Below are 24,768 nucleotides of genomic sequence, written 5' to 3' on the forward strand. Positions count from 1 at the left end.
GCTCAATTGGGTTTAGTCCATCACCTTTACCTTCAGCTTCCTCAGCAAGGCAGTTGTCATCTTGGAGGTTGTGTTTGGGGTCGTTATCCTGTTGGAAAACTGCCATGAGGCCCAGTTTTCGAAGGGAGGGGATCATGCTCTGTTTCAGAATGTCACAGTACATGTTGGAATTCATGTTTCCCTCAATGAACCGCAGCTCCCCAGTGCCAGCAACACTCATGCAGCCCAAGACCATGATGCTACCACCACCATGCTTGACTGTAGGCAAGATACAGTTGTCTTGGTACTTCTCACCAGGGCGCCGCCACACATGCTGGACACCATCTGAGCCAAACAAGTTTATCTTGGTCTCGTCAGACCACAGGGCATTCCAGTAATCCATGTTCTTGGACTGCTTGTCTTCAGCAAACTGTTTGCGGGCTTTCTTGTGCGTCAGCTTCCTTCTGGGATGACGACCATGCAGACCGAGTTGATGCAGTGTGCGGCGTATGGTCTGAGCACTGACAGGCTGACCTCCCATGTCTTCAACCTCTGCAGCAATGCTGGCAGCACTCATGTGTCTATTTTTTAAAGCCAACCTCTGGATATGACGCCGAACACGTGGACTCGACTTCTTTGGTCGACCCTGGCGAAGCCTGTTCCGAGTGGAACCTGTCCTGGAAAACCGCAGTGTGACCTTGGCCACCATGCTGTAGCTCAGTTTCAGGGTGTTAGCAATCTTCTTATAGCCCAGGCCATCTTTGTGGAGAGCAACAATTCTATTTCTCACATCCTCAGAGAGTTCTTTGCCATGAGGTGCCATGTTGAATATCCAGTGGCCAGTATGAGAGAATTGTACCCAAAACACCAAATTTAACAGCCCTGCTCCCCATTTACACCTGGGACCTTGACACACGACACCAGGGAGGGACAACGACACATTTGGGCACAATTTGGACATGTTCACTGTGGGGTATACTCACTTATGTTGCCAGCCATTTAGACATTAATGGTTGTGTGTTGAGTTATTTTCAAAAGACAGTAAATCTACACTGCTATACAAGTTGTACACTGACTACTCTAAGTTATATCCAAGTTTCATGTCTATAGTGTTGTCCCATGAAAAGATATAATGAAATATTTGCAGAAATGTGAGGGGTGTACTCACTTTTGTGATACACTGTGTATATATATATATATATATATATATATATATATATATATATATATATATATATATATATATATATATATATATATATATATATATATATATATATATAAATATATATATATATATACACTGATCAGGCATAACATTAAAACCACCTCCTTGTTTCTACGCTCACTGTCCATTTCATCACCTTCACTAACCATATAGAAGCATTTTGTAGTTCTACAATTACTGACTGTAGTCCATCTGTTTCTATACATACCTTTTTAGCCTGCTTTCACCCTGTTCTTCAGTGGTCAGGACCCCCACAGAACCACAACAGAGCAGGTATTATTTAGGTGGTGGATCATTCTCAGCACTGCAGTGACACTGACATGGTGGTGGTGTGTTAGTGTGTGTTGTGCTGGTATGAGTTGAGTAGTTGTACCACCTTGTAGATGTAAAGTCAGAGACGGTCACTTATCTATTGCTGCTGTTTGAGTTGGTCATCTTCTAGACCTTCATCAGTGGTCACTGGACGCTGCCTACGGGCGCTGTTGGCTGGATATTTTTGGTTGGTGGACTATTCTCAGTCCAACAGTGACAGTGAGGTGTTTAAACAGTCCAGCAGCGCTGCCGTGTCTGATCCACTCATACCAGCACAACACACACTAACACACCACCACCATGTCAGTGTCACTTCAGTGCTTAGAATGATTCAACACTTAAATAATACCTGCTCTGTAGTGGTCCTGGGAGAGTCCTGAACATTAAAGAACAGCCTGAAAGGGGGGTAACAAAGCATGCAGAGAAACAGATGGACTACAGTCAGTTATTGTAGAATTACAAAGTGCTTCTATATGGTAAGTGGAGCTGATAAAATGGACAGTGAGTGTAGAAACAAGGAGGTGGTTTTAATGTTATGGCTGATCAGTGTATATACAATATATATATACAGTATATATATATACAGTCACACCTAGAGCAATTTTGTATCCACAATTAAACTGACAGCATGTCTTTGCATTGTGGGAGGAAACCCACACGGACATAAAGAGTACTTGCAAACAGAAAGGACCCAGATTGCTTTTTTTATACTGTAAAATTGTTGCAAGTGGAATTATACAATATGTTTAAGTTGCACTATTTATTGTTATAGTCTCATAGATTTATTGTTTTTATTTAAATATAAACTACCTTAGGTCTGTTTTGGCACTAGATAGTTGTGTTTCTGCTGTTTGTGATGTATGTGATTTGCTGCTATAACAATGCCATTTCCCTTTGGGGATCAGTAAAGGGGTCAGTCAATTAATCAAATAAATTTTTTGGACTAAAATATAAAACAATTCAAAATATGTAATTTGCTTGTTATCTGGTCATTAATGCCTTTTGTCACAACAGCACACAACCACACATTTTGCTAAATGCATTGTTAATATAAAAAAGTACACATGTGCCTAACATCCGTTTTTTTTATCAATTGAAGCACCCAAATCACCAATGTATTGTTTATTTACTGAAAATAAGTGAAAATGTTAGATTTGATGCTTCCATTTATCTCAGTTAGCAGAATATCATATGGCCATTAGTCTGTTTATGCAGTTCGCTTATACACTTGATTATGACCCATTGATCTTGGTTATATTCTGTGCTGTGTGAGTAATGTCTTGTCTCTTGTAGTCTGCTTGCTTACATTAGAGCAATGTTTTGTAATGATTTGTGTTGTCTATAAATAGCATGCATTGTTAATTTGCATCCGTTGTAGTGCTCTCACGGAAGAAGGTAATCATGTTAGTGCTTAACCTCCTGGACCAATGTTAAGTCTCCACATACAACCCAAATTAGAAAATGCACACAGCACAGTCCTACTAATCTAAACTGAGGTTTAAAAAAAACACCAGATGGGTTCATTTCTGTACTTCTTTGATTATCTGTTGTATTTTTGATTATAATTAGAGTTATTCTAATTACATATTTGCTCCTTTAGTGCTTAATTTTTATCTGTTGCATGTATAACTGTGTGTTTGTATTAATCATTTAAGGACAATGGATTTGATTTGGTCCCAAATCAAGGTCCTAATTTACACGCTCATTTTTTCTAAAAGGGTCTTTAGAGGATCGGCATCTTTTTTGCATGTTTACTATTATAAATATACAATTTAAGCCATTACTGCAGAAGAATCCAGAAGTAGTTATCTTGCAAGTTAAATCTGTTTGAGTAAATTAAAGCAAGACAGGGCGCCCAGGTGACGCAGCCCAAGATTCTGAACTCCTCAGTTCAGTGCCTGCAGCAGATACTAATTGGCCACCGTGTCTGTAGGGGATGACTATGTGTGTGGACTATGTGTGGGTAAGTGGGTCTTCATATGCTGTGGACGAGACGCCTGGTGGAAGAGACGCCTGTGCAGAATGCAGGGGCGAGCAGAGGAGGGCTGGGCACGTGTCAGAAGAGGCGTGTGCAGTGACATGCTCTCCTCGGATGCAATCGGGTATCCCTCATCCCTCAGCAAGACAAAATTGACTGCACTAAATCGAGAGGAAAATGGAAGAAAAATGCAAGAAAAACAAAGGCAGATAATAGTCTAATGTGCAGTTTGCACAATGTTCACATTAATTGTGTTAAGAAGGTGAACTTGAAAACTTTTTAAAACAATTTAAGCCTAATCAATGGAATTTTTTACTTTACGAAAGGATGATGTCTGGTCACCAGTCTGTGCTCTAAAGCACAATTGGGTAACCAATCAACAATTTAAAGAACAAGAGCTAGTTTAACCCTCAATGGCTTGATAGAGACTAAATAAAGATTTTTGAGTGGAACACACCAAGACCTGGCTTGAGTCATTTTGAGATGCTGTGGCAGGACCTTACAATAGCAGTTCTTTCTTAAAAGCCCTCCAGTGTGGCTAAATTAAGATGATTCTGCAAGAGTGGACCCAAATTTAACTGTTCTCCAGTTTTCATAAGCATTTTGTTTTAGAGGTTGCTGTTATTTGTAGCACAACCAGTTATTATGCTTAGGGGGCAATTAATTTTTTACATGGACGATGTAGGTGTTGCACAACCTTTTTCTTTAATAATTGAAATGATAGAAATAAATAAGTAAAGGCTGTATTTTGTGTTCTTTTTGTTTTGTATTTGAGATTATTCAGTGTGACAACTATGCACCCTTCCTGCATAGCTATCACACTACATTTTCAGAGAGAAGTAGTCAAAGTCAGAAAACTATATCATTATATCAAGTCAGTAACAATATCATTTTATTGTCTTCTGTGTTACTGATATGTGATACTTGTTGCTGATATTTGGATGAAATGAAATGAACACAATTATGCTGATTCTTCACAGTCCTCATGGCATGTGTCCAGTTTTCTTTAAAAGGTTTTATAATAAAAGTTGATATAGTCTTTACATATCAGTAGGCGCTCGGATGTCGTGTTCGCAAAACATGCTAGCCCACAACCTCTGAGATCTGGATCGTAAATCATAGCAGTGCTGTTGGCAGGTTGGGCATTTACACAGACATAATTGGCTACATCTAGGTGATCAAACAGCTTTGGCATTGGGTGGTACCTTTGTCAATGCACTCTCAGTGCTGGTCCCAAGCCTGGATACAAATTGGGTTGCATCAGGAAGGACACCTGGTGTAAAACTGGAATACCTCAGGTATGCAGACCAGAATGATCACCTGTGGCAATCCCTAAATATAACAGCAGCCAGTATTATATTTGTATGAAAGGATTCTTATTCCTCTCTGTGTTTATGGATAGTAGCATCTATGTCTGGTGTGGATTGCCTTTTAATCTCCATTATACACCTAATGAGGCGTAAGCCAATGCTCATGTGATCTCTGAATTCAGAGTAAGTTGATGTATTTGCATTATCTTTAGATGTTAATTTGAAGCACCCTATTAGCTGAGCCTCACACAATGCTTACTGGAATTTTTCTGTTAATCAGCATTTTTTGATTGCTCATCAGGCCAAAAATTTTCAGTTAAATACCATTCCCATCGATCATGCTGGTTTCTGCTGACGGGAGCCTTTCACACAGCCCAGATTTATCCCTGTTTGGTAGGCATCAGCAAGACCCACATTTCACCAAGCTGATGTATCTGCCATCTTTTATTTAAGCCTGCCATCGTGTGTCATTTAGTATTCTGAAAATCTCCCGTGAGCAGGACATTTTCTGGTCTCACGTGTTCCCCTAAAACCAGCTTGTGCTACAAGGTTAAAGAATCATTTATCTATATATGCCAGTATATGGATGAAGTATTATGATTTACTCCTGAATGCTAGTATCTGTGCTATTGTAGGTGGTTTTAAGGAGGGAGTGAGTGGAAGGAAGGTGGGGGTTATGGTAGGAGGGATTACTGTAAACATATCCCAGTGGAAGAGTAGTCTGTGCAAAAATGATAAATGAGCATCTAGGTTAATGGCAGCAGGGGAGCTGTATATGGTGCGGTGAGGGATTTGGTATTACATGTTTTCAGAAAAGCCGACAGGTTTGAAGGCGTTTGTGAATTTGGCGCCTTAAGTGCTCAGAGAATTCATTCAAGTATTTTGAGTTATTTATGCTAGTTTGTACTAAAAAAAATCAGCTGGAGCATTAAAATAAATAAATAAATAAATAATGTACCAGTTTTGCACTGGCCTCAGATAGAAGATCTTTCAGATAGAAGAATTTTCAACCTTTTCCCTCCCATAAGGGTACAGGCCAGTCGTGCATGAGTGTGGATGCCCGACCAGTCGATAGCAAAGCTGAGATTCTAACTCTGAGTTGGTGGGCTAGCGCATTAGACTGCATCCCATACGCCCCAGCTCAATAGTTTTCTTTATGATTGCAACATTGGGGGGTGTTTATATAACACATCACCGGTAAAGCAAATTAAGGATGATTATTGAGATTACAATGGTTTACTCATGTAGTAATCCAACTTTAGGTCCCACAGACTAACAATAAGCCTAAGGATCAGCATTACTATGTGGCTACCTTTCTAGTACACTACATCAGTTATTGTCTTTGTTCATTTGGTGTATCTGCAGAAAAGTTTAGTTATACATCCTTATTTTCTTTGGGGTCTAGACCCGTAGTATAAAACGTTGGTAGAACTTTTTAAGGGGTAAAACAATATTTTGAAAAAAAGGCAAAGATTAAATCTTTGACAGACACAGGTAATATGATACAGAAGCTCCCCCTAGTGTTTGTGATTTGTGATTGAGCAATTCAATACCTTCATACGTACAAAAACCCGAAAAGACTCTTGCTTAGCAATTTTTTAAATTTTGAATTGGGCCTCATTGGACCTCAATATTCATTACCGGAAGTCAATAGGGCCATTATGTGATGCCCACAATTTGTAATGCTGTTGTTTTTGATCATTTAGCCCTGTATTTCTGCCCTTCTATATGTATCAAATATCTTTCAGCTACAGTCTAGTTTATTATTGTTACTTTCTAGTAAAATCACTTTGCTGTTGAGAACAGGGGGATTCAGAACACACCCACACAAGCACCCACACAAGCACCCACGCAGAGAAACACACACACACACACACACACTGTTTCTCTTTTGTGTTTATTATATGCTGCTCATAGTACTGTGCAGTACAGTAATAAAAGTGTATTTCTTCAGGAGTGATGCGAGTGGACTATGGAGATGTATCAGCCCGTAAGGCTCTGCGAGAAGCTCTGCAGTGCAAACCATTTTCCTGGTATCTAGAGAACATCTACCCTGACTCACAGATACCACGCAGATACTACTCACTCGGAGAGGTATACACCATCATATTTGTTCTTGTCTTTGCAGAATATTATTTGTTTTAGTAGGTTATAATTGTTGTTTAGAGTCTCTTACTATGCTTAGATGTTCCTTGTTAGTTTTAATTAATACAAAAATAAGGTCATTTTTTTTAAGCGGTTTTAGAACAAGTGAAGCTAACCCTGATCTAGATTAATATTAACCTGCATTTGCTAACTTAATATAGTTTGTTTGTTTTGTTTTATTAGAATTTTAATGTCATGTTTTACACTTTGGTTACATTTACACAAGGTTAAGCTTATATCGAACACAGTCATGGACAATTTAGTATCTCCAATTGACCTCACTTGCATGTCTTTGGACTGTGGGAGGAAACCGGAGCACCCAGAGTAGACCCATGCAGACACAGTGAGAACATGCAAACTCCACACAGAAAGGACCCGGACCGCCCCACCTGGGGATCGAACCCAGGACCTTCTTGCTGTGAGGCGACAGTGCTACCCACTTAGCCATCGTGCTGCCCACTTAATATAGTTTACTGTATCGTCCAGATACTTAGGCTTAATTTACACAGTCAGAATTTAAGTCTGTTTACATTTAGTTGCAAGAACCACTCAAGTTATTTACAATAAATACATTTACCATTTACTTACTTAAGTACACAATGTGGTTATGCCTACTCTATATTCCTTTTTTATGGATATTTCATTCATTCATTTTTATCAACTACTTTATTTTGGTCAGGGGCGCAGGGGGTCTAGTTTAACCGGCAAACACAGGCAGGAATACCCTGGACAGGGTGCCAGTCCATTGCAAGGCTTTGGCCACCCAAAATAACCAATCATGTTTGAATATATGCCCTACCGGTCAGTAGCAGTGGTGGGTTTGCATAATAGACCATTATCCATTCTGTTACCCAGAAGAGTTGTTAGATGTAGACTGGGTGGCACAGTGGCTGGGTGGGTAGCACTGTCACCTCACAACAAGAAGGTCCTGGGTTTGATTCCCAGGTGGCGCGGCCTGGGTCCTTTCATTGTGGAGTTTGCATGTTCTCCCAGTGTCTGCAGGGGTTTCCTTTGGGAGCTCCGGTTTCCTCCCACAGTCCAAAGACATGCAAGTGAGGTAAATTGGAGATACAAAATTGTCCATGACTGTGTTTGACATTAAAACTTAAATAAATAGATGTAGACTACTATGGTTGTTAGTACAAAACCAGTGTACTTTCTTAATGGGAATAGTCCACCATATATTTAATATCCCCAATGTGCTCCTCCTGATTATCCATGTTCATCTTTCACAAACCTCCTCACATTCCTTATAAGTACAGAAAAGCTTTCTGTACTTGCTTATTGTTACTGTCTGTGAGAAGTTAACTCCTTAACTCCTTTCTCCTACTAAAAACATCTACTCAAGTTCTCTTTGTATAAAAGGTTTGTTTAATGAGCTGAAAGCAGTAACTGTCTCACATTGACATTAACAGTGGCAGGCAGAAAGGGAACAATTACTTTTTCCCAGTACTGAATGTGTGAATAGTCAAAGCAAGCAGCATGTAGCAGTCACTCATCAGCCTCTCTAACGCCATGCAGAGGTAGTATTTGTGAATCTGCCATTAGTGATTCATGCTACCCTGCCAGGGTCCTAATTAGTTTCGACCCCGCAGGTAAATTGCATGTAATGAATAAATTGCAATGACTTGTTGCAGTGTTGTTATAATTATGTGAGCTTACACAGGAGAATCAGGGCCCTGTATTATTAATTACAGAGACAGGAAATGATTGATTCAGACTTTAACCACCTGGTGGAGAATAAATACAAGCACCACACACATTTCTTACTTCTTATGTAGACTGAAGGTTGTAGAATCTTACTGCTTATGTCGCAATCACATAGACACTTTTGTCATCTGTCAAAAAATGTAATGATTTTGATGAGAAGGCTGCATTACAGGATCATGGCCATGTCACAAAATGATGCAATGTCGTTCATTACAAAAGCTCACCAGGTCTAAACATTTGATGGAATGCCCTGCAACATAATCATGTCACCTAGAAATCCTTGTGTTTGGGCATCGACTGTGTGTAAGAATGTTCTGTATGGTTGTATTTGGTGTTGTTTTTGTACATACAAAATAAAAAGTATGTTGGGTGCTTAGAGAGGGGCTTTTTCTGCCCATTACCATGCCTGCAATGAACCAGCAAGTCTTATCAGTACTTTTTCTGATGTTTACTGACATGCTCCTCATTTTACAGATTAGAAATGTAGAGACCAACCAGTGTGTGGACAACATGGGCAGGAAAGAGAATGAGAAAGTCGGCTTCTTCAACTGCCATGGAATGGGTGGCAACCAGGTAAGTGCATCATATATATTTTACATTTTTTATTTGGCTCTAATCTAGATATAGGTCTGATCACTTGCTAATATGTTTAACTTGGGATGTGTATGTTGTGCAGGTATTTTCATATACAGCAGATAAAGAGATCCGGACTGATGACCTGTGTCTGGATGTGTCCCGTCTGAATGGACCTGTTGTGATGCTTAAGTGTCACCACATGAAAGGAAATCAGATGTTTGAGTATGATGCTGAGGTATGTACAGCATTTAAGATTTTTACCTTATATCTTTTTAATTCATGAAAAATATTTTCTAACGGTTGTAAAGTAGTTTTGAACCACTAGATGGTGCTAGAAACCAGATATTTGACAATGCGGGTAAATTGTGTTCTGTTGTGTATATGGTTGTACATTTGCTTAAGAACGTTCTCGTTCGCCTTTTGCTTAGTATGTAGGCAAGTGGGAATATGATTCTAAGGTAAGACAGTTCTTGCTGTATTTGCTGAATGTTGTGGTAGTTGTCTGTGTTGATATCCAAAACATTTATGTGATTTAAAGCTTATATGTAAACTAAACGTTAGCCTCATTCAGATGGGATTAATTTCTCAAGATGCATCTTAAATAAAAATAAATAAATATATAAAAATATAAATGCTATTATTGATATTAATGCAAATCTTTGAGCTTATTAACAACTGGAAAATGTGAAAATGTGTTTGACATTTAGTTTTAGCTGTTTATGTAACACATTAATACTAATTATCAGTAAGCTATTTCTAGATTACTAAATGTTAATGATATTATGGTACATTATATGTGAAATATAAAGCAAAGTTGCTTTAATTACCCTGCATTCTTGCTTTTTCCTGACTCCCAATATAGAGAGAATAGAGATTTACTAGAGTATTTACTAATTAATAGAGCTTTATGACTTATATCAAGGAAATAATTAAGAATGGAGCAAGTTTTTGATATAGATGTGCATACTAGGTGACATAATACAATGAGAAGCAGCAAACGTTTGTTCTCCAAATCTAAAGGCTGTGGAAGTGTTTATCCACACTGATACCACCAGACTAGGTTTGTGTGATATACAATTGTTTCTACACTCACTGTCCCTTTTATCAGCTCCACTTACCATACAAAAGCACTTTGTAGTTCTGTAGTTTCTTCAGGGTGAAAGCAGGCTAAAAAAAGTATGCAGAGAAACATATGGACTACAGTCAGTAATTGTAGAACTACAAAGTGGTACTAACAGGGTGTTCTTCAATGGTCGGGACCCCCACAGGACCACCACAGAGCAGGTATTATTTGGGTGTTGGATCATTGTCAGCACTGCAGTGACACTGACATGGTGGTGGTGTGTTAGTGTGTGTTGTGCTGGTATGAGTTGATCAGACACAGCAGTGCTGCTGGAGTTTTTAAATATTCATGTCCACTCACTGTCCACTCTATTAGACACTCCTACCTAGTTGGTTCACCTTGTAGATGTAAAGTCAGAGACGATCGCTCATCTCTTGCTGCTGTTTGAGTTGGTCATCTTCTAGACCTTCATCAGTGGTCACAGGACACTGCCCATGGGCCGCTGTTGGCTGGTTATATTTTTGGTTGGTGGACTATTCTCAGTCCAGCAGTGACAGTGAGGTGTTTAAAAACTCCATCAGCATTGCTGTGTCTTATCTACTCATACCAGCACAACACACACTAACACACCACCACCATGTCAGTGTCACTGCAGTGCTGAGAATGATCCACCACCTAAATAATACCAACTCTGTGGTGGTCCTGGGAGAGTCCTGACAATTAAAGAACAGCCTGAAAGGGGGGTAACAAAGCATGCAGAGAAACATATGGACTACAGTCAGTAATTGTAGAATTACAAAGTGCTTCTATATGGTAAGTGGAGCTGATAAAATGGACAGTGAGTGTAGAAACAAGAAGGTGGTTTTAATGTTATGGCTGATCAGTGTAAGTGTCACTGGGCATCATTGATGTTATGATCATGTATTAATAATCAAATTGTCATATCACATAAGCTTATATCAGACTGTTGCTGAGTTTGTTTTAAAAAAAAAGAAAAATCTAGAACAGTAAATGGGTCAGTAGAAGTCAGTAGTCAATAGATACTGAAAATAATTGGAATTAAAGTAAAATCACTTAGGGAGCCACTTGTGGCTTTTCATAAAAAATATTCCTGTCTGAATAGGGCTGTTTTTTCTTTAAGGTTGTGTACTGCATTCCTAAAGTTTCTTTACAAAAGGATCCTTTATACACAATTTAAGCTGTACTGTAATTATTTACAGTGTAACTTCTGTTAGTATTCCTCTTTGCTTAGCTTTTCTCCTGTTGTTTTAGTATCATAACCTGAACCTAAACCCCTTTACAGTAGTTTGATGTATTATTTGTAATTTCTTCAGCCCAATGGTGCATAGACACATTCAGAATATATATCAAAATGGTGGTGGCTTTATATCTGTATCAGCATCGTAGTATATAGGGGGAAGGGGGGTGGTCATGGTATGTGAAAGGGACCTCAGTAGAAAAACGAAGACTACTTTTAGTTCCTTTACTGCTGAGGATTGAGTCATGCTATATATGTTCCAACTGTGTTTCACCTCCAAATTATTTTGGCCTCTTAAACAAGCCAACTGAAATTCCCAGCAGAGCAGTTTATTTTTATCAGCCCAAAGAGCTGAAATTTCTTTTTGATTAGTAATTTATGTGCCATAAAATATTTACCAGTTTGGGTTTTGAGAAATGTCACAGAGTTTGAAGCTGTCCATCATTAAACTATTTTTAAAAGCATTTGCTGAATTTGGGATTTCAGGCCATGAATTATTAATGGTCTCTCTTTTTTAGTGGAAACTCTTTACTGTAAATACATTGGTTCTTAATTTAAACCTCTTGGTGATTGCTGAGAGTAGATGGCAGCTTTAAAATACAGTAGGTCTGTAGTTATTTAAATCTTGTACATTTTTTATGCCGACACTGCTGCCAGTATTAACTCTAAATTTAGAAAGACATGGTATGGGCATTATTGTAGTGTGAGCTCTGCTGGCTCAGGCTTTTGGTGAGCCCGTTATCTTTCACTCATCCCATCTTACTCATTTCACTCACTTTAAACACATCATCTTTTCAGGACGTTCATGCATATCACACTTAAAGTGAAGCACTTCTGGCTCATGACTCCTTTTAATGTGAAGTGCCAGCAGCAGTTAAAACCCCATTAGTCAGAAGAGTCAAATTTCAACGTGATAAAGTTTTATTCATACTCTACATAATAGTCTTATGACAAGAGGACCAGGTTTATATAAAAAATATTCATATAATTAAGCAATAGCCACTATTCTGTACCAAAACAATGCAGAACAATTTTAGATTTATTCATATTTACTATTTACTCTTTAATAATGCTGAAATACTTTAGTAGAAACAGCTGTGTGTGTAACATTTAAAACCATCTATGAAACTGTATCTTTAGATTAACTCCACAGCATTTGTGATGCTTATATGATGGTTATAGTAATATAATAATAATTTTCTTTCATTTGCTTTAATATTGAAGTATCTTTAATATTCAAGTATTAAAGTTCACAGGAAAATATTTTCTTTATATATATTTTAGGCGTTTTTCTCCCATTTTGTCCCAATTTAGTGTAGTCAGTCTTCCGCTGCTTGGGATCCCCGATTTTTTGCAGTTGAGGAGGGTATATTGCTGCTCACGCCTCCTCTGACTCGTGCGCAACCCTTAACGGAAGCCTTTTCCACCCATGCACTCTGCACAGGTGCCTCTGTTCGCCAATCAGGGTCCTTACACAGCGTTTGAAAACCCCGCCCACATAATGGCGCCAAGCCTACTCGGCAACGCCGAGTTTTGATCCGAGGAGTTCAGAATCTTGGCGCTGGTGCACTTGTGGAATATCCCGCTGTGCCACCTGGGCGTCGTAAACTATTTTCTAAATAAATGTTTTGGCTAAATATTCTTTAAGTATTTAAGCATTACAAAAATGTAAAAATATTTTAGCAAATAAAAAAAATCACATTTTCAAAAGTTTCTCATCAGTAAATATGATTATTTTATTATTTAATATGATAATTTAATAAAATGATAATTTAATGTAATTATTTAATTTAATAATAGTCATTGTCTCATTTCAGACAAGACCATGCAATCGACCAAAATTGACACTGGTGCTACTTTTAGGTAAAAAAAAATTGTTATGAAGGATTGTGGGCCACCTACACATCAGGCCCTCATACTGAAATTTAAACGAGCCTTTGGGAAAACCTAAATAGATTTACAGTCTAAAGCTGGCTTTCAGTCATGTCTTTATAGTTTGTGCCCATATATTGGGACAGAAATAAATCTATTAAAGTAGACTGTTCTCTTATTCCCAAAAAAGAAAGAACAGACATAAATGTGTTGTTGAATTTAAGGTGGTCTTGGTTTTAAAAGTCTGTTAGGAAGTCCTCTAGTGTTCACCTGGCATTACAGTAGTGGTATCTGGTGGTCCTGTGTAGAGCAGTTTTGTTTTGTAGAGTTGATGGTGGTGGTAGACGTTGTGTTGTAGATGGTATCCATGTTCCATTGTGTGACATGTTCATCCATGCTGGTTTGTGTGTCCTGCTGTGTCATGCTGGCCATCAGAAGGGCACGTTTCTACACATTATCACACAGTCTTGCCTCACCATCAGTCGGCTGGAGGATGGAACATATGGGCCTACAGTGGAGTATTGTGACGATAGCCCACTTCAGAGTTGGGTCCTTAAGAACTACACCAGAATGGAAGTGGCTAGAAAGCTTTACTACAGCCCCACCGATTACATTCTCTAGCTGCTGAACCCAGGTCACTGCAGGTTAGTGCTGAAAAGCTTGACTGGCTCAGTTCACCTTGCCGGATTTTGTCAGATACAAACCCAGTTTCAAGAAAAGTTGGGACATTTTGTAAAAACAACAATCTGTGATTTGGTAATTCTCTTGACCACATCTTTAACTGACAGAAGAACAAAAAAATGACTTTTTATTATTTGGTTGACCAACAATTGTATTTTGTAAGTGTATGCTTGACTGGCCTGCCTGAAAATGTATGGTGTGTCATAAAGAGGAGAACCAGACAAGGGTGACCATAAACTGTTGTGCAATTGTCTTGCAACAGACAAGAATGGGAAATTATCATTGTTCGTTCCCAAACAATTAAAAATAAAGTAAATATTGGAAAGTTGGTTTAACACAGTGTTAAACATGCTTACAAAGTACAATTAAGTTGGTCAGTGAAAATAATGAAACCACTTTTTACTGTTAAATAAAAGTCCAAAAGGTAAAATAAAGGTTTTTGTTTTTTTTGCCTTACTGCTTTATTAACTTTTTGGAAAATGGGGTTTGTACTAGAAGCTTACCTCAGTCAGAAATTCATGTAATTGCAGTCTTCTTTGGTCAGCCATTCTGACAAGCAGATTCGGCTAATTTAATCAGTAAATATTTTCCTTGGTGGAGAAACTCACTACCAGGTTTCATGCCTGCCTATACAATATAGGGGCAAGGTGAGGACCATTCCATTATAATACTCATGCCTTTGAATATGACAATACTGTACAATAGTTTTGGTTTAATTCATGAGCGTATTATAGGAATTGAATGACATTTTATTTTCATGTGATGTTTAATTATGTATGTTTATTGATTTTGTTTAATTATTTGGTTATTATACATTCTTACTTTTCCATTGCGAGTAGCTGATACTAAAATTTGCAGGATTTGCTGATCAGTCAACTGCAATTCATTATTGTATACACCCTTGCTTGGACAAAAATATACCCTTTTGATTTCCTATAAATAATTTGAATAGGGCTCACACACAGAATGAAGAAACTACCAATATCGAGTCATAATTTTGATATTGTTATTTTAATAAACACTTTTGTGAGAATTTTTATGGGTTTTTCCTGTTATCATCATTATGACCATTAAAATATCATAAAGTCCTTTTAATCGGCCTCACTTCCCATATATGAGCACTTTGTAGTTCTACAATTACTGACTGTAGTCCATCTATTTCTCTAAATACTTTTTTTTTAGCCTGCTTTCACCCTGTTCTTCAATGGTCAGGACCACCACAGAGCAGATATTATTTAGGTGGTGGATCATTCTCAGCCCTGCAGTGACACTGACATGGTGGTGGTGTGTTATTGTGTGTTGTGCTGGTATGAGTGGATTAGACACAGCAGCGCTGCTGGAGTTTTTAAATACCATGTCCACTCACTGTCCACTCTATTAGACACTCCCACCTAGATGGTCCATCTTGTAGATGTAAAGTCATCTATTGCTCCTGTTTGAGTTGGTCATCTTTTAGACCTTCATCAGTGGTCACAGGACGCTGCCCACGAGGTGCTGTTGGCTGGATATATTTTTGGTTGGTGGACTATTCTCAGTCCAGCAGTGACAGTGAGGTGTTTAAAAACTCCATCAGCATTGCTGTGTCTTATCTACTCATACCAGCACAACACACACTAACACACCACCACCATGTCAGTGTCACTGCAGTGCTGAGAATGATTCAACACCCAAATAATACCTGCTCTGTGGTGGTCTGGGAGAGTCCTGAACATTAAAAAACAGCATGAAAGGGGGCTAACAAAGCATGCAGAGAAACAGATGGACTACAGTCAGTAATTGTAGAACTACAAAGTGCTTCTATATAGTAAGTGGAGCTGATAAAATGGACAGTGAGTGTAGAAACAAGGAGGTGGTTTTAATGTTATGTTAAGAGGAAAGTAAACATGCTGGTTCAGTTTCATTTTGCCAGACGATCTGCAGGCATATAGCACTCTTGTGCACATGAGCAGGAAAATAAAACCGATGCTTTTGTAGCTTCACTGTGTTCTTACTGTTGCTATGAGATCTTATTTGGTGTGTAATTACGAACTACTAGCTAATCAACCCTTATAAGACAGGATTCTTAAGAATACAAGTGTTAGAATGTTAGCAACGTATTGTTAAAAAATCTAACAGTAATATTATGATACCTGTATTCAGCCCCGGTTCTGGACTGCTTTGCTTGGGGGGGTCAGTAAAACCTAATGAGGGGGCATGTTGATAGTCATGTTTTTGAAGCCAGAAATATATTCAAGGCTTGATTTGTGCATGAATGATGACAGCCAAGCTATTGATACTGGCTTAAAGTGATGTATGAGGTAAAGAAATAAAAATGCATGTTTTCGAACTTAAACTTAAAACCCAATGATTAAAAAATACATGTTGATTATGTAAATGGAGAAAAAAGATTATCTAATTGTATTTCATTTTAATACGCCCCCTTAATTAAATTGCCATTACTAATAGAACAACTCTATTTCTTCAAAGGCTTTAATACAAATTTAAGTCAAAGCTGACAAATGTACCTACACACAGACTGAGAATATTCAAACGTGGAAATAGGAATGAGTGAGAATATTTATATTATTGGGAAATTAAAACATAAATAAAACAAAAGAATACTAATTCTGTAAAAAAAAAGTGTTTACCAGTCAGCCCCGGTTCTGGACCGCTTTGCTTGGGGGGGGCAGTAAAACCCAGGGGCGTCGTAGTGGGGGGAAAAGTGGGATAGAGTCACCAGGGCCCCAAATCGGGGGAGGGCGTGGAAACGTAGAAATAGAGCACCCGATATCGATCGGTGGTCCGGAAGACGCACCTGGAATACGCAACCGAGCGCAGGATCACTATGCCCCCCTCAGCCCCCCCCTAGCGCCGGCCCTGTTACCAGTATACCTGCCTCTCGCTCACACTAACAGAACATATACTGCCGAACTGAACTGTTTGGGGCAGTCTGCCGATTTTTATATGACTCAAAGAGCCAATCAGGAATAAGCAAGGAAATATCTTCACACTGTAAAACAAAATGCATTTTTGTGATTGGTTCAGAGATAATTTTAAAAATAGCCGTTGCTTGCATTGTGCTTGGGGGGGCAAAGACACAATTTGGGGGGGCAATGCCCCCCTCAGCCCCCCCCTAGCACCGGCCCTGCCTGTATTTGTCTATGAAGGTAAGGCTATAACCTTACAGTTCAATAGCTGAGTAGATAAAGGGATTTAAAGCATAGGTAAGGAGCAATAGCAAAACCACATTTACACTCTCAGATTACATTTTAGTCTCAGCTGTTAAAAGATTATTCAGAAGGTTGTGACTTCAGATTTTGGCTCGATCACGTGCACTAATGGGTCCCAGAGCATGAATCTTAACCATCACCTGCTTTAATTGTATCTGCCATGTAAATAAATTCAAATGTATATATTTTTCAGAAAATTTATAGTAGCTGTGTTTGGTAATTTTGGAGACTTTGTAAGGTATTGGATTGTTTTTGTAATTTTCTAGACAATTTAAAAGAGTTTTCCATCATTTGTAGTTGAGATGTGTCCCAGGGTATTTAAGAACCATTACTGTTGACCTTTTTTCTGCTCTATGAGAAGTTGAAAGCACACACAAAGTAATAAGGAACATCACAAGAACTGCTGTACATGTACCACTATTACCATGACCTTTTCAATACCATTGCACCAAATTAAATCTCATTTGACATTTATTTTTCATACATAAATATTTCATTTTGATATGAAAATTTGGCAGTAGCTGGTTTCCCCGTCACTTACGCCAGCTTTCATCAGCGCGAGCTTGAGAGGCGTCTTTATTCCAAGTTGATTATCTATGTGCAGAGCACCGAAATAGGCTTGGCTTTGTTTACAAGCTCTTTTGAAGTAATCTCTGTATTGTGTAAGGTCTCTTTCATGGCCCTGGCCTCTCTGAGAGCATGGCAGCATCTGAGCACTCATACATAGCCATGCCACAGCTGTGCTCAGCACAAACAGCCTGTTTTTTATATCTACATAAATATATTTATTGGCGAAATTCTGAATTTTAATGACCTCTCTGCTCCTTTTATGTTGGAAGTGCTACATGTGTTTCAGACCATTAGTCCTTTTGTGTTTCTGTTTTTTTGTGTTAATATGTTACTCTTTTTTCACAGTCACTGCTGTCTTATATTTTCCTGCCTTTTTCCTTTTTTGTCTACATTGAATATTCTATGTAGGTTTACCCAAGGTACTTGTGAGGTTTTCCTCTTAAATCAATTAATATTAAATATATAACTAAATTAAAAAGTGGCACATGAGAGTCTAATCAGAAAATTAGATATCTGGTCTGTAGATGTCTTTACAGATCTTGCATTACAAATTTTTCATTAATCATTGAATTGAATTTGCATTGTATGTGACTACTGCCTTGGAAGATATAACATAATATAAGCCTGTTCCCTTAGAGATTCCTGAACTTTTTTTTTATACTAAATTTGGTTTACGCAATATCCGTTAAATCAGTTCCCTCAAATGCCGTTATGTAGTAAACTAAAATGTGTGACCTGCATAATGTTTATGTCATTTATCATGTGGCTAGCAACACAGCTATCCTGGATGATGGTTAGGACTGTAGTGCTGTTTAGTAGTTCATTTTTTAGGTTTGACATAGTTGACAGTTTCAAGATTCTTTGTTACTTTGTATTGAAAGCTATAGCTAACGTGACATTCCATCATAGACATGTAAGGTAAGAAGTTGTGTGAAAATTAGGGATGTAACGATACACTCTACCCACAATGCGATACGATTCACGATACTGGGTTCACGATACGATTTTTTCCCAATTTTTTAAACAAAATGAAATTAAAGACAAATTATGACAAAGTTTCCTTTTATTATTTCTTTAAAAAAAATAAAAGAACATCTTTTATTTATCTAAAAAATCAATGCCCTTTTATTTCTGAGGTAGGTACAAACTATGTGTGATGTCAACCAGGCGAGGTGAATAGCGCCAGTGCCCTGTGCTGTTTCAAGTGAATATTGATTCATTTTACATGAATTACCGATTCGAATCGTGGCACATGTGCACCGATTTTTAACTGCCTTGTGGTGCATCATTACATCCCATGTTGCATGTTGAAATATTAAACTAGACTTTATTAGATTTATCAATAAATACCTGTTAAATTTTTATTAAGACAATTATAACTTGTCACCTTGATCTCAGGGTCTGAGATCTATTCCCCAGGCTCTCACTGTGTCTGTGTTGGTTTCTTCCAGGCGCTCCGGTTTTCTGCCACGGGTCCCACAACTCATGCAGTCAGGCTTATTGGAGCTGCTAAAAAAATGTCCCTATAGGTGTGTGTGTGTGTCCTGTGACCTGTCCGGGATGTTTCCTACCTTTCGCCCAATGAATCATACCCATCGCTACCCTGAATGGGATACAGCAGTGGTAAAACAGACAATGAATGTATGAATAAGCAGCATGCCACTAGAAACACACCTAAAATACACTGTTTTCAGAGCCAGGAAATAGAATTTGCTCTGCTTCTCTCAGTGCAAATGTAGCCAAGTACTTGAGTTTCCTTCTGTTGAAAAAAAAAAAAGCATCATATTGTTCCATTGTTGTCACACTGAATGCGCTTCATCAGTTGTCCAGTCTTACACACCTGTCTCATTTAATTACCTGATATCCTGCCTGTGTGATGAGACACACGATTTTCACACTTCCACTATAATACATTAACCTTATGGTCATCTTGCTATAAATAAAAGACACTGCTAGTCTCATGTACTTTCTATGGCCAAACTTATGTGGGCACCTGACAACAAGTTTGTTGATCAACCTTTTTCAAAAACTAGCTATGAATATGGAGTTGTTACAATTTGTGTGCATTTAGTCTAAGAACCATTTCAAGGTCAGACATTGATGTAGGATGAGAGAGCTTGGCTCTTGAACGACATTCAGATTCATAACAAAGCTGCTTGATGGGGTAAAGGTCAGCACTTTGTGCCGGCTACCGAGTTTTTCCACACAAAGCATTTTAAATCATGTCTTAATGGACCTTGCTTTGTGCAAAAGGACACAGTACAGTCCTACTGATGCCACACAAGTGGAATCATTCAATTTATTTAATACATTATTACAACTTGATTACAACAGACATGGCTAAAACATCTGAAATCAGTAATTAAAAGTGGCACCATATACTTTTTCCAGGTATTGTATATGATACATAATGAGTTTCTGATACATACAATTCTTTGCATATCTGTGACCAATGTCATGTAGGTTAATAGAACTTCACTATGGTCTAAAGCAGCGGTTCTCAACCTTTTTTCTCTCTTAGACCGCCCTGTCTTCAAAAACATTTTTGGGGCCCACTTGACATGGTTTATGTTATTATTCTTATGCTTTCAGTGAGGATGACAAGGTATTGTCTTATTTTCTCATAAGGACGATAAATATCTTAGTATTTTTGATTTCGCTTGATTTACTTCTGGTGAACTGGTGGTGGAAGCTTCCTTACCAGGGTCTACTTTATTGGGATCTACTTCTACATCCATCCATCCATCCATCTATCTATCAAACATTTGTCCATTCTCAAAAACACAATGTAGTCTATAAGCAGTTTAAAATAGATTTCTGTTACCTTACAAGAGAAGGCGGCATGGTGGCTAAGTGGATAGCACTGTCGCCTCACAGCATAAGGTCCTGGGTTCGATCCCCAGGTGGGGCGGTCCGGGCCCTTTCTGTGAGGAGTTTGCATGTTCTCCCCGTGTCTGCGTGGGTTTACTCCGGGTGCTCCGTTTTCCTCCCACAGTTCAAAGACATGCAAGTGACGTGAATTAGAGATACTAAATTGTCCATGACTGTGTTTGATATAACCTTATGAACTGATTAATCTTGTGTAATGAATAACTACCATTCCTGTCATGAATGTAACCAAAGTGTAAAACATGACGTTAAAATCCTAAAAAACAAACAAACTTTACAAGAGATCTCCCTTTCCATCACATGTTCTGGCTCATTGAGGCCCCATAGCGGGCCCCGGCCACTGGTTTAGTGTACTAATTCAACTTATATCTTAGTAGAATTGTATGCAGTTTAGGATGCAGCAGAAATAGATATTCTGGAGCATTTCTCTTACTCAGGATGTGACAGCCTTCCAAATATCATGAATAGACATGTGCTTAGACTCACTCACTAACTATCACTCACTAATCACTTATCCAATTATGGTTGCGGGGGGGGGGGGGGGGCTTTTCAATGGGCGCATGGCACACAGTAACACCCTGGACGGGACACCAGTCCATCGCAGGGCAGACACACATACACACACCCATTCACCTATGGGTCAATTCAGTGTCTCCAATTAACCTGACTGCATGTTTTTGGACTGTGGGAGGAAATCGGAGCTCCCGAAGGAAACCCATGCAGACATGAGGAGAACATGCAAACTTTGCACAGAAAGGACCCGGACCGCCCCGCGTGAGGATCGAACTCAGGACCTTCTTGCTGTGAGGCAACAGTGCTACCCACCAAGCCACCGTGTCACCCATGTGCTTGGACATGTTTGTATAATGTTAACTAAATAATTAAGAATGTGAGGAGGCAAACCGGACTAAAACGGAATCCGAACGATCAATGTGTGATCCCTGCAAGCTAATCTAGTTATTAACGATTAGCTAGCTGGCTTGCTATAATGAATTGGAAGAAGAACATGGGGGTATTCTTACATTTCTGATTAATGAATATTCATACATGCTGGTATTTTATGATTAATAAAATGCAGAGATATTCGATACAATCATTTTTTTGTCCCTGTGTAGACTAATATAACCCTTTAAGTACTCTAATCTTTGCTGGCTTGTATGCTAAATCTATCTGAGTGTATTTTTTGTGTTCAATTTATTTTGTAAACTGCTTTTACTTCTAATTTGAGTTCCTTGTGGGTTGCACATCCTTAGCTTTTGGTTTGGATCAGTATTTCTTGTGTGATGGAGTTTCCAAAATGTTCTAATTTCACACAACATAAGCTCCTCTAATGTTCGATACACCAGGTCTCCATGTTCCCACAGACATGGAAGGATAAAACTGGAAATTACAGTTCTTATCACGTCGTCCCTTGTCTTCTCAGACTTAGTGACACTCCTGTGAGAGGTTTCATCAGGCCAAAAAGCAACACCATTCACACAGCACTAATAACTTATTACTCTGTGTCAATCTGCACCTTTTGAATTCAGATACGCTGTCTTATTTGGGGTTATTGCTACAGCCAGGTAAACATGCTTTATTTCTACAGAATCTCAGTGCATTTCATGTGCTCTCTTAATTCAGCTGTTAGCTAGCAGCTGTTTGATAGAACACCATTTAATTATGGGGCTCCGAGAGCTGTTTTGTGATTAGCACTGAACTTGAAACCAGAGGCCAGTCACACTCATTAGTTTCTCATGCTGCTACTTGCGCAGTGTAAATGGAGTCGAACGGCAAGTCTAACGCATCCTCGTCTCAATGCGCGGACAGTGATTAATGGTGCTCTGGTACCCCAGACTAGGCTGGTGGAAACCAGGCATTTGGAAGGATGCCTTGAACAGCTATTTTCTCTCTGGTATGAGCCTGCCATAAGTGATGAGTCTGCCATAAATGATGAATGGTTTGAACTGCATAGCAAGTAGGCTGTGGAAAATAAGCTCTATCTGTTTAGAATTAGGCTGGAAGTACCCCCACTGAAAATGGCCTTGAAATAGATTTTCTTGAAAATAGTTTTGATAATTTAGCTGGGATTGTACTGAATAAATTTCCTTCATGGTCAAAGGCTGAGGACAAACTGAATTACTGCATTTTTTTGCAGGTGAGTTTTGATATGAGAGAGTTTTTTGCTCACGGACTGTGTGTAGTGTGCTAAATTCTGACAAGCAGATGCAAGACAGCTAAAGTACATTGAATTTCACAGTATGTTCCTGACCACTTAGTCGACAGTCTTTAAACGTCGGCTTCTCTTTCTACCTCTGTCTGTCTGTCGGTTTGTTTTTACCTGAATGCACTGATGCAAAGATTGGAGATGCTGAAAAAAACATATTTACATGTCACTGTGAATATGATTCAAATATTTTTAATAGCTAGACTATATACACTGATCAGCCATAACATTAAAACCACCTCCTTGTTTCTACACACACTGTCCATTTTATCAGCTCCACTTACCATAGGAGCACCTTGTAATTCTGCAATTACTGACTGTAGTCCATCTGTTTCTCTGCTTGCTTTGTTAGCACCCTTTCGTGCTGTTCTTTAATGGTCAGGACTCTTCCAGGACCACCACAGAGTAGATATTATTTAGGTGGTGGATCATTCTTAGCACTGCAGTGACACTGACATGGTTGTGGTGTGTTAGTGTGTGTTGTGCTGGTATGAGTGGATCAGACACAGCAGCGCTGCTGGCGTTTAAACACCTCACTGTCACTGCTGAATTGAGAATAGTCCACCAACCAAAAATATCCAGCCAACAGCGCCCTGTGGGCAGCGTCCTGTGACCACTAATGAAGGTCTAGTAGATGACCAACTCAAACAGCAGCAATAGATGAGCGATCGTCTCTGACTTTACATCTACAAGGTGGACCAACTAGGTAGGAGTGTCTAATAGAGTGGACAGTGAGTGGACACGATATAAAAAAAAAAACTCCAGCAGCGCTGCTGTGTTTGATCCACTCACATACCACATACCAGCACAACACACACTAACACACCACCACCATGTCATTGTCAATGCAGGGCTGAGAATGACACACCACCCAAATAATACCTACTCTGTAGTGGTCCTGGGGGGGTCCTGACCATTGAAGAACAGCATGAAAAAGGGCTAACAAAGCATGTAGAGAAACAGATGGACTACAGTCAGTAATTGTAGAACTACAAAATGTTTCTATATGGTAAGTAAAGCCGATAAAATGGACAGTGAGTGTAGAAGCAAGGAGGTTGTTTTAATGTTATGGTGATCAGTGTATTTGTCACAGTACTTTTGTTTGTTTCACCGTTAAACTAAGCTAATCAATGACACAGTGTTTTACCCATTTAAGGGTGCTAATAATTCTGGACCTGACAATCCACGGTGAACAACTGTGCTATGGTGATATATTTCATCCAGTCTTTAAAGTCTAGCTGCTAGACTTCTTTGTATGGTTACAAATTTTACGATTGTTGTCTTTTCCCCTCCTCTCCAGCGCCTGACCCTGCTACACGTGAACAGTAATCAGTGTTTGGACATGCCATCAGAGGAGGACAAAATGGTACCCACTCTGAGAGACTGCAACGGGAGCCATTCACAGCAGTGGATCCTCAGAAACATGACTTTAAGTATCTGAAATGAACCTTCTGTGGGCCATGATAAAGGTACTGGATTTCAAATGGTTCATTTCACGGGAGTCTGACTCAATGTTTGATCTGCAGAGTGATGCATACGTAATATTTAAAATCCCAGAATTTCTGCACTGCTCATGATGCTTTAACAGCAAAGCTGTGTGCAGTGTTGGGGTTTACAAATTACTCAGTATTTCACCCGTTATGATCTTCGACCAGCTGATGATGTGATGATGAAAAATGCCTGAGCACAATAAACACTAGCACTGTTCCTGATTTGTCCGGAATGACGTCTGTGCACTTGCTGTGACTGTTTCTGCACTGGCTCGTGCAGGCTTTGGGGTGG

The 24,768-nt window shown here is 38.9% G+C and overlaps 1 protein-coding gene across 5 annotated transcripts in view; it reads left to right on the top strand.

Annotated features, from left to right (window-relative positions):
• Positions 1-24,475, top strand: part of galnt13 (UDP-N-acetyl-alpha-D-galactosamine:polypeptide N-acetylgalactosaminyltransferase 13) — a 49,562-nt gene extending 25,087 nt beyond the window's left edge. For 3 of the 5 annotated variants that reach the window (XM_063005504.1, XM_063005501.1, XM_063005502.1), the window contains 4 exons: positions 6,762-6,901; positions 9,137-9,235; positions 9,339-9,473; positions 24,287-24,475. In XM_063005504.1, coding sequence (XP_062861574.1) covers positions 6,762-6,901; positions 9,137-9,235; positions 9,339-9,473; positions 24,287-24,427 — 515 coding nt within the window. In that variant the 3' untranslated portion in view covers positions 24,428-24,475. Of the gene's footprint in view, positions 1-6,761; positions 6,902-9,136; positions 9,236-9,338; positions 9,474-13,866; positions 14,053-24,286 lie in introns of those variants that run through there. The other 2 variants (XM_063005500.1, XM_063005503.1) reach the window with 2 other exon arrangements.
• Positions 24,476-24,768: the final 293 nt, after the last annotated feature.

Source organism: Trichomycterus rosablanca, chromosome 12 (assembly GCF_030014385.1).
Source record: "Trichomycterus rosablanca isolate fTriRos1 chromosome 12, fTriRos1.hap1, whole genome shotgun sequence".
In the NCBI taxonomy this organism is placed as follows: domain Eukaryota; kingdom Metazoa; phylum Chordata; class Actinopteri; order Siluriformes; family Trichomycteridae; genus Trichomycterus; species Trichomycterus rosablanca.